The 19,503-nt window shown below is 31.6% G+C and overlaps 1 protein-coding gene and 1 pseudogene across 1 annotated transcript; both read left to right on the top strand.

Moving 5' to 3' along the window:
* The first annotated feature begins 4,046 nt into the window (after positions 1-4,046).
* On the top strand, positions 4,047-6,664 carry LOC114758598 (peroxidase 11). The gene is given in 7 exon segments (XM_028947653.1): positions 4,047-4,358; positions 5,096-5,287; positions 5,924-6,089; positions 6,199-6,420; positions 6,423-6,520; positions 6,522-6,570; positions 6,573-6,664. Coding segments are annotated over 7 exon segments (1,044 nt in total). The 5' UTR covers positions 4,047-4,097; the 3' UTR covers positions 6,629-6,664.
* A 7,159-nt stretch (positions 6,665-13,823) lies between these two features.
* On the top strand, positions 13,824-19,074 carry LOC114758600 (inorganic pyrophosphatase TTM2-like; annotated as a pseudogene).
* Positions 19,075-19,503: the final 429 nt, after the last annotated feature.

Raw genomic sequence — 19,503 nt, 5'->3', positions numbered from 1 at the left:
ACTTTTAGAAAATAAAATACACTCTTACACATTTTCTCCATCTGTCTCTTTTTACGGGAAACATTTGATCCAATCACAGATTAAAAAGTTAGTTAAAATTGGTAATAAAGAGAATTAGGGGGGAGTATAAGAGAGAATAAGAAAATTATTAAAATAAGGGGGTATTTGGATGGAAACCAAACTATTATTTTAAAAGTAATTTTATAGTGTATGAAGTAAATATATAAAAAGAATTTTATCTCGACTTACGTGAAAGTACTCTTAAAAGCACTTTCGAGGAAAACCAAAAACCGCTCAAAGAAATGATGGAAGAAAGAGAATATATGATAAAGAGAGATGAATTATTAATGCTTTAGAAAATGATATAATAAATATATTGACTATTAAAATAAGTAATTCATGGGGACAAAATAGGAAATAAGCTAAGAAAATTTGAAACATCTTACAAATGTCTTATAAATAAGGATAAGGTAGAAGTAATGGTTGTTTCTTATAAAAAGAGATGCTAGGAATATTTTCTTTAACGTATATCAATTAACAAACTTTTTGATTTTCATAATTCGGTTATTTTGTATCTTATACAGAGGACTGAAGGTAGTATATATAAATGAAATGTGATTAACTAATTGAAGGTTGATTGATTATATACTGATTAATTGAATATAATTGGCATGCAGCAACGATAGTTCAATTGAATGGAGTTGGGGAGAAGGAATGCTCAGTTATATTGTTAGCAACATATGTGGCAGCCCCAGTTGCTCTAACACTTTGGTCTACTTTCTTCATGTGGCTTGTTCTTGGTCAGCATCTCTGACTTTTATCTCTTAGCTCCCAGCATCACTTTACATAAAAATGAGATCCAAAGAGTCCCATTCCAAGAAAAGGGGAGAAAAAAAAAGAGCCTCATTTGTCTTGTGTGTACGTTTATTTCTTTAATTCCTTCATTTTATAGGGGGAAGAAAACTTTAGAGTAGTCTTCATACTTCCAGAGGATTTCATCATGCTCTTTGCGTAATTAAGCAAAGGATCAAAGATATGAGGGAAACGGACAAGACAAACCCATATATATGCCTTATTGCCTATTTCTGTGTATCCTATGGTTTAGTTCATTAAGTTTAATTTGTAGGAAGTTTCTTATACTTTATGTTTTAACGCCAAGGAAAAAGGTTGTGGCACTCAAACAAATTGAACAAAATAAATTATTGCACTCTTCCTGTCCTTAATGTAAAAACTATGTAACTAGTTTGAGTAAATTAAGCAAATTAAATAAATTACTTGGTTGTAATAAATTTGACCTGATTTAATCTTTAAAATACCTCTATATATATAACATTAAATTATATATTAGTTTATAAATTTATTAAATTGATTTAGAGAAAATATGATGTAAAATTTTACATTTAGAACAAATACCAACTTTCTTAACCAACTCATATTTTACATCGCAGGACTACGAATTAGGTGAAGTCCAACTCTGAAGTTTAGTACTAAAATTGTGACGAGTGCATCAAAGAATCAATGATACCGTCAAATATCTACAAAGATATAATGACGTTGCGAATTAATTAATGACATTTTTTTTTGTGTGACAATATTTGCAAATTTCATCACTAATTTGCTTTTTTTAAATAATATACATGAGCCAATTTAAATAAACAATCAGGGCGGTCCAAATGAGAACATACAAAATAATGCATCTTCCGTTATCATCTTCTGAGCTATTTTCTAGAGCTGAAAATAATCCCATATAATTGTGAGTTTTTTATTAGCATACCAATACTTATTAAAAAAACCAAAAAATATTACTTGCATTGTGCCAAGATACTTCTTATTGTAACAAGTTTATTCTTCAATTCAATTGGATTCTTCTTCTCGTTATTTTTCACATGCATTTAATGATGCACATGATAAGAAAAAGTAACTAATGAAACAAAATCAATAAAAGTATAAAGCTATAATCTTTTTCTTGTTTGACTCTTCAAACTGTGTGTGTATACACGTTGGCCACGAAAATTGGCTGTGTATATTTATATAAGAGAAGTTAATTAAAGTCAAAGATAAATGAGAATTAATTTTGAAAAAATATATATATATATATCTCTTCTGTATTCTTTAGACGAACATGACTCAATCACTCCACGCAGTTTTCTTCCTTGTAATTAGTTAAAACCAGTAAGAATTTTATCAATTCCTTGATGAACTTTTCTTCAGCGATAGAGGAAACAAAAAAGACAACGTGCAAATTGATATTGTACTATGCAATCTAAATGCTTCAAGTCTTGTGTGGTGAATTTGACCTCCTTTTATGAAGTACTTTGGAAAAGACAGATAACCTAAAAGATAAATAATTTTATTTATTATTTTTTCGTTTAAAGGAAACATATTTTTTAATTATCATCTTAAAAGCAATAAATTTAGAGTTTAAATAATTTATATCTCTAAAAATTTAGCATAACATCAGATTGACGAAAGAATAATCCCAGTATTATGGGGTGAAATAGTTAATATTTTTAAAATTGAAATGTACTGCCAGAACTTCCAATTAGATAAGAAAAGTAATGATTGAAACAAAATTAACACAAGTATGGCGCTAAAATATTTTTCTTGTTCGTCTGTTCGTATTGTCTGTGTGTGTCTGGAAATACACACACACACACACATATTCAAGTGAGAGAATTAAAGTCAAAATAATTGAGAGTTACTTTCAAAATACACGAACATGAATGAGTACACAGGACTCAAAATAATCAATCTACATATATATTGTCCATTCTTAAAATTAGTTAAAACTAGTAAGAATTTTATCAATTCCTTAATGAAGTTTTATCCAAGAAGAGAAGAAACCATAAGAAGGCTCTACGCGCAAATTGACATAATATATTACAAAATATTTTATGTCTTCTTGGTACGTAATGCTTTTTTGAAAAAGAAAGTCGTGATGAAGAAATAACTTGTGAGGCACGAAGATGAAATTTCGTATATTTGTAAATGTAAGGTTAAAAAATAAAAAGGGAGTGGGTTAAAAGTTAAAACTAATGCACTTAAAAAAGAAAATATTAGTCAAAGTCTGAGGTAATGTAGAGAAAAGACAACCAATAATAACCCTAGTAGTATACGTACTATCTAACATACGTTAAATGAAACCTAAACTGAGGTAATGTGACGGCTTCTAATTGTTTTGATACAATTAAGGAGAGGGCCAAAGGTCACTTTCGTTTCATTCAATTTGAATATAAACTAAAGGTAAGCATAGTAAAAGATTAGCTGTAATTAGTTTCTGGTTTGGTGGCTAGCTAGTTAACGCACAACTTGTTCGTACTAGTTAAATTGTCGGCTAAGATAATAATGTTTTGATCTCTCTAAATTTTATTTATCGATTTTAAATTAGACTTTTTCACCCAAAAAAATAAATAAATAAATTAGTCGTTTATTTAGAGAGTTTCAATATAACTCCATAGATACGAAGCATTTCAAATATTCTCTCAAATAATCATCAATAGTAACTTAAAAATATAAAGTTCTTGACAAGATATATATTATCCATCGTGCAACACAAGAAAAATATTTGTATATAATATAATTATTAATTTTAATAATAATTATTATGTAATTTTCTCTTTGGGCAAGTTAAAATGATGGTGTTAACCCATTGCAGGGATGGAAGACGATATATTAATATCCTCATGCAATAAATAAATAAGTAAATGATAAATTAAGATATTAGAATATTATTTGAAGCTAAATAATATACATAATATTTACCAGTTATATTACTTCAACTTTTAGTCTGGGGAATGTTTACTTGGCTTAGGGTATAGGAACTCCCACCAACTAAATAGATGTTAGTTGTATCTTCTATTGACTATTTAGAAACCCTATTCCTTCAGAATACTTTAAACCCGTCATCAATCTCTGACCATTAAATTTTTTTTTGGAAAAATAAAAAAACTCACCATCATTATTAATCATAACACATTACTTGTTCTTTGGACTTTTGTTATATAAAGCCCTCTCAGTCTCAGTCCCACCCATCTCATCTCTCCCACACCCTCCATTTTGATTTCCCTCTGATATTACTTACTTAGTCTCCAACAACAATGGCGACTGCGAGACCTTACTGTTCCTTTCGTTTGAAATATCTTCATCATCTCAATAAGACTATTGCTGGCCTTCTTGTTCTTGTTCTTGTTCTTACTAGTTATAGATGTGAGGCTTCTGAACTCAGACTTGATTACTATGCTTCGTCTTGCCCTACTGTGTTTGATGTTATTCACAAGGAAGTAGAGTGTGCTGTTCAATCTGATCCTCGTAATGCAGCCATGGTTCTTCGTCTTCACTTCCATGACTGTTTTGTCCAGGTCTGGTGATTTCTTTCATTATTACTTTGCAGTATTATTTAACTAACACACACACACATAAGTTGTAAATATATATACGTATATATATGGTAAGTAGTGATGTGTATTCAGAATTTGAGAGTGGGATCTGGATCTGGATCCTCTAAATTAAGTAGTTTGTGAGTTTAACGTAAAATATTCCAAGTTTATCACCCTATAGTTACACAAACACACAAAACATAATTTATATATAATACAAAGTACTTTGCATTATTCAACCTCAAATTTCAGAGACCTCAACTTCAGGATCTAGATTCACAGAATGTGTGCGTAATAATAATATATTAGCAAGTTATTTAGTCCTGCCGCGTAGTAGGCTGATGATCTATTTAGCAGTGATACACACACCACACATTGTGTGCGCGCGCGTGTTGTATTAAATATGACATACTTTGTTGGTTATTTGTTGAGGTGTTTTGCTTTACATCAGTGCAGGTTCTTTGACATTTATGGGTAATTGTAGAATATTTCAAATGACAGTACTAGGAGTAGGTATATATCTCTGCGGGTGTGTGTCTGTTTGTGTGTATATATCTAGGTACTAGGTTATCAACATGATGACAATTATTTATGCTTTAATTTTTTTCTTCACCTAATACATAAACCATACCCACACACACACCACACAGAGCAAGGCAGTTAATCATATGTATTTATAATTTTAAAGAGAATATGTATGGTGGAATATATATGATCAGGGATGCGATGGATCCGTTTTGCTGGACGATACAGTGACACTAAAAGGAGAAAAGAAAGCGTCCACAAATATCCATTCTCTGAAAGGCTTCGGTCTGATTGACAGAATCAAGAACATGGTGGAATCAGAATGCCCTGGAATTGTCTCTTGTGCTGATCTTCTCACTATTGCTGCTAGAGATGCTGTCGTTCTGGTATATATACATACATATATACACACACACACATATTATATACATTATATATATAAGGAAGAAGAATCACAGTTACGTACGTCCAAAAGTGAATTTAACCACCCAACTTCCTTTTTTTCTTTTGCCTGAAAATGAGTTGCAAATATCGATTCAAACAGCTGTACAATATGAAGTCTCAATTATAAATAGGACACTTGACTTTAATTTGAGCTTGTCTGAGATTTCTGTTTACAATTGTTTGGAATCAATATTTGCAACCTGTTTTTCAAAAAAGTTCTTTCAGGAATCTAACTGTGACTAATTCAACATTTTGGGAACCGATTTTAGCACCCATCATTGTGATGAGATATGCACTGTTCAAATATAATTTCAACTGTCTAGATTTAAAATTTTCAACTAATAATTTTTTAAAATTATGTTTGAAAACTGATCATTAATTAAGACGATTATCTTTATTTCAGATTATGTACACATGAAATATTTTTTTTTTTAAAAAAATTCAATGTGAACCATTCAAATTTATTATTAGATCTGCAAGGTGTACAGTGGTGATGAGTTTTTGGTACTCATCAGTGCATTGAGCACGGAAACTCATTAGGTAGAAAAATGAACATAGATTCCTCTAATTTGTTGCAGGTTGGTGGACCTTACTGGGATGTTCCTGTGGGAAGGAAGGATTCTAAAACTGCAAATTTTGCACTTGCAAGCACCAACCTTCCAAATCCAGGTGACAGCCTTCTCTCCATCATTTCCAAGTTTCTCCATCAAGGCCTATCAGTCACTGATATGGTTGCTCTCTCAGGTAACCATCCATCATCATCAATTTGTGTTCTTCATCACTGCACAGATCATTAATTAATAATCTTATTTCTTCCATATCTTATCTTACTTTCTGATCACAAAACCTACAGGAGCCCATACGATCGGCATGGCACGGTGTCAAAGTTTCCGGCCGAGGATTTACGGCGACTTCGAGGTGACTTCTGAGAAAGATGCCGTCTCTGAGAGTCACCTGAGAGATCTGAGATCCATGTGTCCACTGACAGAGGGAGGATCAACAGAAAATAACGTAACAGCTATGGATTATGTCACCCCTAATCTCTTTGACAATTCTTATTACAACTTGCTTCTGAAAGCCAGGGATTGCTTAACTCAGATCAAGAACTGTATTCGAGTGTGTTTGGGATTCAAACCAGAGAGCTTGTTAAGAAGTATGCTTTGGACCCTCTTGCTTTTTTTCCAGCAATTCTCAGATTCCATGGTGAAGATGGGGAATATTGTGAACCCGAAAGCTTTGTTGATGGAGAAGTCAGAACGAATTGCAGATTTGTTAACACTTGAAGTTCACTGATCTGAGATTGGTTTTCGTGTTTTGTTTGTTTAAAAAAACACAGAAAAAATGTTTGTGTTATTTCTCTTCGTCGTAAGCAAGTAAAGAGTCAGAAAGATGAAGTTCAAAATTGTTCCTTTTTTTTTTTTTTAACATAGTTTAATTTAAATATTTATACAAATTGTTCTGATGAGGTATATTAATTTATAAAGCCTTTTCTTTCCTTCCTTTTTATTTTTTGATTTTTGCGATAAAGCCTTTTCTTTAGTTTTATCTGAAACATTCCCCAACATTTTATACGCAGGGCAACAAGTGATTTTACTAACATTCTATTATTTGCTCTGAAAGTGCAAATTTGCTGCGATAATTTAAAATTATAGTAACTTTGCCTCCTATCATTAAAAATTTAATGTTAACTATTAAAATAGTGATATTAATTATTAATAATTTTAAAAATACTATCATTTTAAATTTCTGGAATAAAAAGGACAATGGATGATTTATGATCTTTGAAACCTTCAGACTTTGTCTAGATCACGAGAGAGAGAAATGGGAGGGGAAAAGGGGACCAACGGTTAAAATTTTTTCCCCCCCCCTTCAAATTAAATGGGCAGGAGAATTTAAAGAAAAAAATGGTTAGTGTTGAAGGACAATAATATAATATACATATAAAAGGATTAAGATCCATTAATTTTCTTTTCTTTTCTTTAATCACCTTTAAAAAAATGTTTTCCCCCCCTATAATTTGTACTACATAGAGAAGAGAAAACCTTTGTGAAAAATAACGTAGACATGCCTCTTCATTCCTCTAATTTTCTTTAACAATTCAAATATGTGAAATTTTTTTTTCTTTGGGCTTATCTCCTTTTTGTGATCTCTCTTTCCTACTTTGCTCTGTCCAAAAAAAAAAAAAAGAAGAAGATCCATTGAAGGTCATATGGGCTGTGGATGGGGAAAAACAAAATCAAGACACTTTACTTATTTGAGTCCAAGAACACTCATCTCAACACATGATTTTGGGCTTACCAAAAATTCTTATATAGAGCCATGAGCCTCAACTGGGCTAATGGCCTAAAAGCTCCTTATAAGTACGAAATTGTGGGTTATTTTCTGCCGTGCCAACATTATTCATACAACCTCTAGTTTTAATTATAAGATTTCGTTATAATTTGTAAATAAGATCTTATAATTTGGATCGAAAGTAGTATTATGTAAACTTTTTCCTCACCCACTTACGTCGTCTAAGCTTTTTATTAGATTCTTTTGGATATTGGAAGAACTTTATGTGACTCTATTGGTTTTGGCAGACGCAAATAGATTAATTATATATAATATATATATATATTTAATTGATGTGACTAAATTGAATTGTATATGAATTGTAAGGAGAATAAGCTTACAATTTTGCTTTTTTGACACAGAACAGTAACAGGGGGAACAACTAAAGTTTTAAAAAGGCGGAAATGGAGAGGCCAATTAAAAATGTCAGCGGATCACGGCTTTTGGTTCAATCAGTTAGGCTGAAACAGCGGACCAATGAGATAATAATTAAATAAAAAGTAAAATATACTGGCTTTTTTTTTTTTTTTATCTCAATCATATAAACCTCTCATTTATTTTAAAAACATATATAAACTTCTTGAAATTAAAACATATGTTATACAAATCTCCCTTCTATTTAAGATTCTATTTCTGTCTATTCAAATCATTAGTTCACTATTAATTTGATTTTAATTACTTTTTGACTGAAACGCCCTTTTTAACTTACTAATTATTTAGAGATTTATATTTTACATAAAATATTTTTATAAAATCAAAAAATAATTCCAATAACATATATTTTATAAAATTTCTAATATTTTAAAGTTCATTGATTTTGATTAATCATAAAATTTTATAATTTTAATTTTTTTATCACATTCATTAAAATTATTACTTTGATTTCTTTTAATGTAAAAACATATTTCAAATACATAGTTTTTGTTTATCATAAAGTTTAAATGATATAAGTTAAAAGATTTTTATAATTATCTAAATTTTATATTCAAAATTTTTAAAAACAACTCTTTGTTACAAAAATTCATAAACAGATTTAGGGTGTGTTTGGATGAAACCAACCGTGGTTTGGAAAAGTGATTCTGGAGAATAGATTTGGGGAGATAGATTCTGTGAAGAATAGATTTGTAAAAAAGTGATTCTGAGAAGTGAGAGTGTTTGGATAGTTGTTATCAGAAGCACTTTTTATATATACAAATTACTAAAAAAAGACATAAGTTATATGATAATTACAGAAAAATAGATTTTATGATATATTTTAATTTGAAGGAATAAAATTGTTAAATATATTTTTTACCAACATAATTAATAATACATAAGATAATATAATTAATAAATAATTAATGTGTATATATATTTATAAATATAAGATAAATATTTTTTATCAAAAATATTTAATAAAAAATAACAAGATACATATCATATAGGCTCTCACACTCTCCCTTTTTTCTCCAAAAGCAAAAAAATTTTGCTTTTTTCCAAAACCATGGTTTTGGAGTCAAAACCATGTTTTGACCCAAACCATAGTTTTGGTTTTTAGAGGGGGTGTTTTGGGTGATTGACACCCCAAACCATGGTTTGGGTCCCCAAACCATGGTTTGGATGTCACCCAAACACACCCTTAGCCAAGTATATATATTTATTAAAAAAATTAGTTAAATTTTTAATCAAATATTTTATATTTGCTTTAATTGAATAAAATTTGTGGTAGCTATAAGAATATAAGTTAGGAATTTATTAGGATGAGCAGTAAAATAGTAAATAAAATTTATTATAATATAATTTTTAATTAAAAATAATATTTTGAGAATTTTTTTATAATATTCCTAACGCTATTAACTGATTAGACTAAACTATATGTTTTTAAACTAGATAAGTGGTATGTGTAATTAATGCAAACTAGAAAGATAGTAGAGTATTTTACTCTCAAATAAAACATAGTATCATATGTGTACATAATATTATGTGTAAAAAAAATAAAATATCAAATTATTAAATAATTTTTTTTAAAAAAAAAACTTAAATAGTTCAATCTAATATGATCATACGATAATAATATGTCTAACAGCTCATAAAATCATTGAAAGTGATAATATACTAAAAGCATATTACATGTTTGACTTCATATTAATTATTATAAATTAAAATAAAAAATAACAACATAAATTAATATGTGTTTAATTGTATGCTAGTTATTTTGATTAAAAATAATATAAAATAGAGATTTATAACAGTGAATATTAGATAATTAAAAAATAAAGATTCTTCTACTGTTGTTTATATAATTTAGTTAAAGTTAGCTGTTGTCTTCCGAATTTATTGTCTTTTGATTTTTAAGATGGATGAAGATGATGTTTTTTGGCATTTAATTTGTGACTTATATTTGGGACCATATATAAATGGTATGAGCAAATTATACATACTAATTTAAATCATATGTTTTTATGATTATGTTTTTTTTCTTGCTGGCAAAATTTTTTTTTCTAAAACTCTTATATAAATTAAAAATGTTTTTCTCATCAAAATAAATATCATTTCGAGTTGTTTGGTGCAACATAGGAACATTTTCTATCAAAAGATGAGAACCGCCCCCCCCCCAATTTTATAGTTTATAAATAAAATAAAAACACCATCCTTACTTTTTTCCCCCTTTCCTTCAAATCACTTTTATAAGTTTATGTATTAAACAATCTTTAGACAATACATACGTCAAATTTCTTATATTTATTATATTAAATCCTTTAATTACATATAATTATGTGTTCTATTTTTAAAATATTAACAGTTAATAGTATTTAATATATGAAACAAAAAATCACACGCAGCCATAAATAAATGGAGAATTTTATATAATGAATATAAGAAACATGACCTCAGTTTTTTCTACAACCTTTAAGGTAATTAATTACATTCGGAAAAATGAAATTATATTGAAGTGCTTCATAGATGTTTCAAATTAAATGGGATGAACTGTGGAAAATAATACTTATTCTATAAGAAATAAGTTATAATTGTATAACTATCACTTGAATCTTATAAATAGGTTTGGAGGTAGTATTAGTTAGCTCTATCTTAAAAATATTTTTTTTTGTTTAGTGTGCCTTGAATCGTATTACTTGTAGTTATAAAAAAAGAATTTTTCATTACAAAATTTAATAAGTTTTCCGGAAAAACAACAGAAATGTTGGGGGAAAACAGGTTAAAAAAAAAAAACAAGACTCGTTCAATTCTTCCTTGTCAAACTAAATTTGTTATTTCTTTACCCAAATTCAAACCCAAACTTTACATCACATTTGGAATGTTAGTTTGTCATGACTTTTAATTTCCATTTAAAAACACACATCCTTCAACACAAAGACCATACATATTTAAGTCATTTTCTCACACATCACATTTGAGGAAATAACCATAAATTTTATCCCTTTTAATTTGGTCTTCTATTGCAAACTAGAAAAAGAAAAAAAAAAAGGTCTGTTCATCATAGGTAGAGCAATGATTTTATAACATTGAGGTGAGTGTTATTATTATTTTAGATAATATTAAGTTTATTTCTGACTACTATTTTCTTAAAATAAAATTGTATAAAACGTAGTTCTTTCCTGTTTTCCAGCACAATTTTACTTATTTACAAGGTCTGAGCCTCGATTTAAATAATATTGAATTTCCTCCATATTGCCGAAGCACTTCTAACATACATAATTGCAACTTTTGCATATACTCCCTCCAGTCCTTAATATAGGACCTAATTATTGAGTTAGTTTTGGTCTTAAATATAAGACTCATTTTTTATATTTATCAGTTTTCTCTAAATTACTCCTACTCCTATAGATACTCCCTCAACCATAATCAAGTAGAAGAGGGAGAGTGGGTATTAAGAAAGATGAATATGGTGTTTTAGGAAAAATGTTTACTTTTTTTTTATAATTAACTAACTCACCTAACTTTTTTAATCTAATCAAATTGGTTAAATATGTTTTATATTAAGAACAAGAAGAATAAGATTTTGTATGTTGCCTTTTGTATTGCATAAGGAATTTAAGGATTCATACCTTTGACCACAACATAAATGGGAGCCTTTTATACAAAAGAAAAACATAAGAGGGATCGATTTTCAAAAGTGTACATATGATGATGTTATTTAAAACTTTTATATTAGAAATCAAATTAATTTGATAGGTGTCATTTTGCACACAAAAAAAAATTAATGTGCAAAACATCAATTTAAAATCAATCAATGGATTAAAAAGTCGACTAAATTAGTTATATTTTAATTCTTTTTTTGAAAAAAAATTGAATATAGAAGAAATCAGAGAGAGAATGACATTGGCTAATTTTTACTTGATTTCAAGGTGTTTGATCGAAATCGTTCATTTATTTATTATTTGATTCTTAGCATAATTTGAGAGCTATAAAATATTTTTTTTTATTTATTTTTTTTTTTGGTGAAGAGTACACCTTTTATTTTCTTCGTTCTTGAGAAGAAGCTCTCCGAAATAAAGTAGAAATATTTCTGAAGTCAAGTCATCCCTTCAAATTTTCACTCTTATTGCTATACAGGTTGCATATAATTTGTTCAAAACTCCTCCAGATGAATTTTCTGGCGAAGTTTCTGCGTCATTGGGACTTCGGCAAGTGACACGTAGTGATGATGAAAGTGTGGGGGGTTGATAGTGGTGGGAAAAAATATCAACTTAATGTTATATATATAAATATATATTATCAAAAATCGGAACTTCAATTTTCCAGTTATTTCTCTCCTTATATTGTGCTCTGCTTTTGGACCGTTTGCAGATTCTCTGGAATTCCCGCTTCCCCAGAAAAAATCTCTGAAAAATTGCACAGCATTTTCTTTTCGCTGAAATGGGAGCAGAGAGAGAATCATATTAGCAGAACCGACCTTCAATAATGGCGAGACTTCTGGGTAGTTGTTGCAGGAATCACTGAGACTTATTGGGGAAGCCTTGGTGAGTGTTGTGGCTTGTGATCATCACAAACGTGCCCATTGGATCGATTTTGATTCGCATTTTCTCCTGGGTATTATATTTTCGGGCAATGCTTGAATTTTTTTCCCTTCTTTATATTATTACTGATGATGATTTTTGTCGGGTCGTTTGCTCTCGGTCACCATTGCGATGGATCCAGACTGGCCGCTTGAACATGGTTGAAACCTTTTGTCGGTCTGTTTTTGTCTGAGCATGGTTTCCGTCAATTTTCATTGCTGGTGTCTCTGAAAGTAGTTGTTCCATTTATTTTTCTGTTGAGGTTCTGCGAAGAACATGATGTCTTCGGGTCGTTCGGATTATGACAATCAGATAGTGATAGCCCTGAAGCTATCTGCCCATGGAGTTTGGAGAATTCTTCTGCTTCATATTCATCAGAGTCTACTCTTTCTGTGGTTTCTTCTATGAAACACTACTAACAATTTGTGCTTATTGATGATAATGTTGGTGTGAGTATACTGTGGTAACATGATTGTTAACTGAATATAAGCATTAAACTGCATGGCCTCCAATTACTGTGTACTGGGATAACATGATTGTTAACTGAACATGAGCATTAAACTTATTGAACATCCTTGTCACTAATGAATGCTTGCAATGTTTCTAACTCCTTATATACATATACAATTTCTACCGATATCAATATTCTGTCTGGGAAATCACCAGTTTATAGGTCAGACGTATCAAACCAGGACTGTTCCTTACTTGGCCAATTTATGCTTCTAAGCTAAAGAAATATATGACCTAAGTAGCCTTGGGCATCATCTTGGCTGGTTCACATAATCCTTACTCAAATGGTAAACTTTAACTTTTTAGTAAAATATATATTATGAGCTCGTGCTTTGTTTGGAGTTTGAGGTAAGCCTTGATGAATAATGAATAATGCAACTTCTTATACGTTGTTCTTGTTCTAGATTTCGTTGAATTTTGCCCGCATATAGTCTTTCGTCAAAGGATGTATAGAGGGGTTTCCTTTGGGGTTATTAAGGAGTTATTCTGCAGAGTCCTATCTGGTATTTGGATGTGAAAAAGACAGCTATTTCTTCTTTCACAAACAAGTGAAATTTTATGCACCATGTTGTATTCTTTTGTTACTTGTTCATTTAATTATTATAATATGGCTTTAGTATTGGTTTGTAGGTAGTTGGGCTTTTCAATGGCCCAAGATACTTCCGGCACCGATTCAAATTACAAGCGCCAAGGTCTCTTGAAAGATCAAGTGCGTTTGGTCAAGAGGAAAGACAGTGATCGCTATGAGATTGTCCCAATCCATGATCTTCTGTCCTTTGACAAGGGTTTCTTTATAGTAATCCGTGCTTGCCAACTGTTAGCCCAGAAAAATGATGGAATGATATTGGTAGGATTGGCTGGCCCTTCAGGGGCTGGTAAAACTATATTTACAGAAAAAATACTCAATTTCATGCCTGGCATTGCAGTCATTTCAATGGACAATTACAATGATTCCAGTCGAATTGTTGATGGGAACTTTGATGGTAAGTGTATTTAGTGTTCTGTTAGGATGCAGTGTAATAGAATTCAAGATATAGTTCGTTAGCAGTAAGGATATGGTTTATTCTTCCTTTTTTCTGCAATCACAAATTGGTTTTTTAGATATAAGTAAAAAAGTTGTTTATATGATATATCTACAATTGATATCTGTGAAGGGATTTTGTTTGTAATATTGCTATGTAAACTATGTCGTGCATGTTAAATCCTGGTTTTATAAGCTCCATGCCCATGTATTAACAATTTCGTTATCAAATTTGCACGGGCAAGTTGTTTGGCATATCAATGCATGCTTACCAGGCTGGGCCTCTTTTATCCACTCCTTCAAGTCCTCTCTTCTTTTCTAGAGTCAGCTTTCGTGAAATTAACATGTTATCTTCAAAGTGATTTTGAGCTAACGGGAATTTCCTTTGTAGAATGTTAGGAATGTATATGTTATTGCAAGAACTGCAATGGTAGTTGCTGCATTAGCTCCCATGTAGGTTCATTAGAGTCTTGTTGAGCTGCCACAAACCGTTTTAGCTGCTCCATCCTGTAGCCCATTTCTGTATTAGAGAATAATTTCTCAACTTCTACTTCATCCTCGTATTTAATGGGTTAGCATACGTTCCATGCTATCGGGTAATTCAGTGTCTTGAAGGTTTATGGGATTTGTATGTCTAGTACAAAGATTTACCTGTTCCCGAATTATCTTGCTTGGTTATCACATTCATGCTTTGCTTACTATAACAGGTAAATGATGGCTGACAGTTTGAAGATAAGATAATAATCTCATTGTATTTCTGTCAATTTTATCATCTCTTTTTGCAGATCCACGCTTAACAGACTATGATACATTGCTCCAGAATGTCCATGATTTGAAGGCAGGAAAATCAGTTGAGGTTCCAATCTATGATTTTAAGTCCAGTTCACGCACAGGATACAGGTTAAATTCCCAGCCATCTTTTGTATATGCAGTCTGCACACATTGGAATACACTTTGATGCTCTTGTCTTATAGTTGAAAAGCACACACACAAGCACGCACATGCAGCCATCTGTTGGACATGAAGGTTGTTTAGTGGGAAACTCAAAATTCCAGCTTTTACAAGGGCATAAAGTAGTTGTTGATTTTTTTTTTTTTTTTGGGGTCTAAAAATCTTCCTTTTTTCTTTTTGTAATGTCGTGTTTTTTTTTCAAAAAAAAATTCAAATGGAACCAAGCAGGCCATTATGTAGAGACCTTTAACTTCTGCCCTACATTCTGATCTCGAGCAGATACATGAACCTTAAATTTGTATCTAAATTAAGTGAATTGGTTTCATTAAATTTGGGGTCTCCACTTCTATTTGGGATCTATATTTGTCCTATTTGGTCTGGATGCAGTTTGTCTTATAGCAAAATGTAACTTGATAACAGAACAGTTGAAGTCCCCAGCTCCCGCATTGTGATCATAGAGGGCATCTATGCATTAGGTGAGAAGTTGCGACCCCTACTGGACCTTCGAGTATCTGTCACTGGTGGAGTTCACTTGGACCTTGTCAAACGAGTTATTCGGGACATACAACGTGCTGGCCAAGAACCTGAAGAAATTATTCATCAAATATCTGAGACGGTTCACACTTTTATGTTCTTATTCATCTTTTAACTAGAATTGTAAAGCTTCCAGATTTCCGGAAATTCTAAAATTCAATCTTTTGCAGGTATACCCAATGTACAAGGCCTTTATTGAACCAGATCTTCAGACAGCGCACATCAAAATTGTCAACAAATTCAATCCATTTACTGGTTTTCAAAGTCCTACCTACATACTAAAGGTCTGTGCCCAGAACAGTTCATTATGTCTGATACTGTGTGATGGAATAGTGATCAACTGTATAATTTATTCTAGTCGGCAAGGAAAGTAACAGTTGATGAAATTAAAGCTGTTCTCTCTGAAGATTATAAGGAAACAACAGAGCAGACTTATGACATATATCTTCTGCCTCCTGGTGAAGATCCAGAAACTTGCCAATCATACCTACGGATGCGGAACAAAGATGGGAAATACTGTCTGATGTTTGAGGTTTGCCTCATCTCATCTGGGTCCCTTGTTATTTAAGCCAACAGAAATAGAATAATATAATGCAGTTCTCCATTAAATTCAGCAGTTTAAACGGGCCCGTGAGTCTAGAGGTTCTATGATATATCTTTTGACAGAAAGGAAGTTTGATGGATACATGAAATATGTGATCTCTCTGAACATATTACTTTCATAAATGTGTAAATATTAATTTGGACTTGGGACATTTGACTATGCATTTAATATTATTCCATAATAATTGAGGCTTGCTTGAAGCCGAAGACAGGACAAACGTGCCAGTGTATGTAATAGGCTTCTTTGAGTGAAAAGTTTTACAGAATATGTGGGTATTTTTACCAGATAGGGCCTTCATTCTCTTGAAAGCAAGAGCTATTTTTCCCTTTATGAAAATTTTCCTTCATTCTTGAAGATAATTTTTGGGGGAAATTTTGATCCACAAGCAGCTCAGCAAACTCTTGAAATAGCAGAACCTAACTTGAGTGAAGTTGAAGGCAAGAGACAAACAATTGAGGCAAATCTAGCTTGTCTTCATCCCATTTTCCTCCTGCCCCTTTTTTTCCAATCCAATTGACTTTTTTTTTTCCTTTCCTTTTCGTTCGATTATGTTAAAGGATATTTCAGACATAGCTTGGGCATGCTATTTAGGTTTCTTATATCTTGGGCAGTTCAATTTTTCATGGCTCTTCATACCTCCGACATAAGTACATATTGCTTGATTCATGGATAATGCACTTCTTACATGGTACAAACTAACTGACGGCTTATGCTTAACTTCTTAGGAATGGGTAACAGATAATCCTTTTGTTATATCCCCAAGAATTACTTTTGAGGTAAGTGTGCGCCTTCTTGGTGGGCTGATGGCCTTGGGGTACACGATTGCTGCCATCCTTAAAAGAGATAGCCATGTGTACTCTGACGATAGGATCTGTGTGAAACTTGATTGGCTTGAGCAACTGAATCGACATTATGTTCAGGTACTGCTAAAGAAGCCTAAACTTATTATTGTTGAATGATTGGTTGGATTTTACTATGTCAATCCCTCAAGTTCTTTTAGTCCAAATGTTTAGACATATTTACAGTCTATTATTCATGGGTTTTGATTAAGTCATCGTGCTAGCATGATAAAGGGGTTGTGTGTGATTTGAGGAGTTATTACATTTTTGTACATTATTGCACACATGCAAGGGTGACAGTTCTTGGTAATTTTGTTGTATGTCACATTTTTCAAAACAAAAGTCCTTATCAGATAAAGTGTCAAACAGAGTAAACTATTTGACTTCGAAGGTATGAGCCAAAACTCAAGAAATGTAAAATTTATAGTGAGAATTCTCATGCTGTGTAATTTGTTTCTTCCCTTTTCTCTCCCCAGCCTAAATGCCCATGCATGAAACTTATTTGTCTTCTTCTCAAATGCTTAAGAGAAACAGCCTGTTATGTTGAAAACTTTGTTCTCATTTATAATGACTTGATACATCTTTTTTTCATGTTTACGTTTTATTCTAATCCAGTCAAAGGTTTAGTTTACCATGTTCTAGGTTTAGCATCTTGTTCTTTCATTCTTTTTGTTTTTTAGTTTGGAATATTTTGGTGTGTAATTTATTATGTGTCTTGCTAATTAATTAGTAACTTCATTAAAAAGGTGCATGGAAGAGATCGCATGGTTGTAAAATATGCAGCAGAGCAGCTGGGTCTGGATGGTTCTTACATTCCTCGTACCTACATTGAGCAAATTCAACTTGAAAAGCTTGTAAATGAAGTTATGGTATGACAATTTCCCATGATTCACTAGTACCGTTTCTAGCTTCAGCACTTTATCTAACTATTTCTATAGGCCTTGCCAGATGATTTGAAGACAAAGCTTAGCCTAGATGAGGATTTGGTGTCAAGCCCCAAGAAGCCCTTTCTCGAGCCTCTGCAGACAGGGTTGCCATGAGAAGCAAGCATATCAGAAGGTAAAAACCAAAAAGCCTCTCTTTATATTTGTTATATGATTTCTAAAGGCTGCAAGACAAAGATATATGGGAGCACTCCAAATTAACCCAAGTTTATTCTTCTCTCCAATGAAAACATTTCCAAGCCCATCAAATCTTGGCATCATCAAAACTGATTCAGAGAATTCCCATGATCTTTTATTTATTGCTATTCTTGAGAAGTTTTGGGTCTATAACTTTTTAAACCTCTTGTAAGCTGTTAATCATGACATTTGAGCAAGCTATTTTGTGTTCGATATTGATCCGATCATGCTTATATTCAAGAAAAAAAAAATTAATTATTACTTTGTAATATTTCTTACATATCACGGACCATCATGTATCTTCAATAGCCTGTCACAATCATATACAAATCAAAGGGACAAGAACCTAGCGAAACTTGCACTATATGTTTCCAAGAATCGAGGGTTTAGTGAAAGAAATCTGGATTTGCCAACAACACCATCAAATCAGGTACTTTCAGTAATTCTCTGGTTCTTGTAGACATTCTTCTGCTGATTATGATCTCTGAACTTATATCTATCTTCTTTCCATTATTTTTCATTCCCATAATGCTTGGCAGCTAAACATCACTCAGCTTTCCGAGCAAATCTCCTCTCTTAATGATAGAATGGACGAGTTTACAAATCGCATTGAGGAGCTGAACTCAAAGTTAGCTATCAAGAAAAATTCTCTCAGCCAGCAAAATATGTCCCTCCAAGCCGAAGCTTGCAGTGGTTCTGCTCCTACCTCTTACTTCCTCACTAGTCTGGGCAGTGGCTCTTTAACTGGATCCATTATGCCAAATTCCTCATCTTCATTGCAGTTAGCCAAAGAGTCACCTTTAATTGAAGAGGTATCTTAACGGGTTCTAATCTTCCTACTTTCAGAATATTCATCTTCAGATTTTGAGGCTATATCTGATTCTTTGAGAGCTGCAATTTCCTGGAATAGTATTTTTATTATGATGAAGCTAGTCGAATTCCTGTTAACGATTCAAGCAATTAAAATATACTCCCTTTGGTCTTAGATGTAGAAGTTAGTTGTGAAGTTTGTTTTGGTCCCGATCTCCTTTGTTTTTCACATTTATTATTATTATTGTTATTATTCTCTGCAAACTATCCTTATTAATATACACTAATCAATAAGGTAGTATTCAACGTAAATGATTGAAAGGAGGGATATTTGATGCAAGCTAACACTAATTTTTTTTTTATAAATAATTAACCCATTTTCTTAGTTTGTGTAAATTGGTTGTCTAGGTTTAACATTCAGGATTGAACGGAATACATTT

Source organism: Neltuma alba, unplaced genomic scaffold, assembly GCF_004799145.2.
Source record: "Neltuma alba isolate B1F8T4 unplaced genomic scaffold, ASM479914v2 tig00010740_pilon, whole genome shotgun sequence".
NCBI lineage: Eukaryota > Viridiplantae > Streptophyta > Magnoliopsida > Fabales > Fabaceae > Neltuma > Neltuma alba.
Note: the sequence above shows the minus strand (reverse complement) of the source record. Positions and strands in the feature narration are given on the sequence as shown.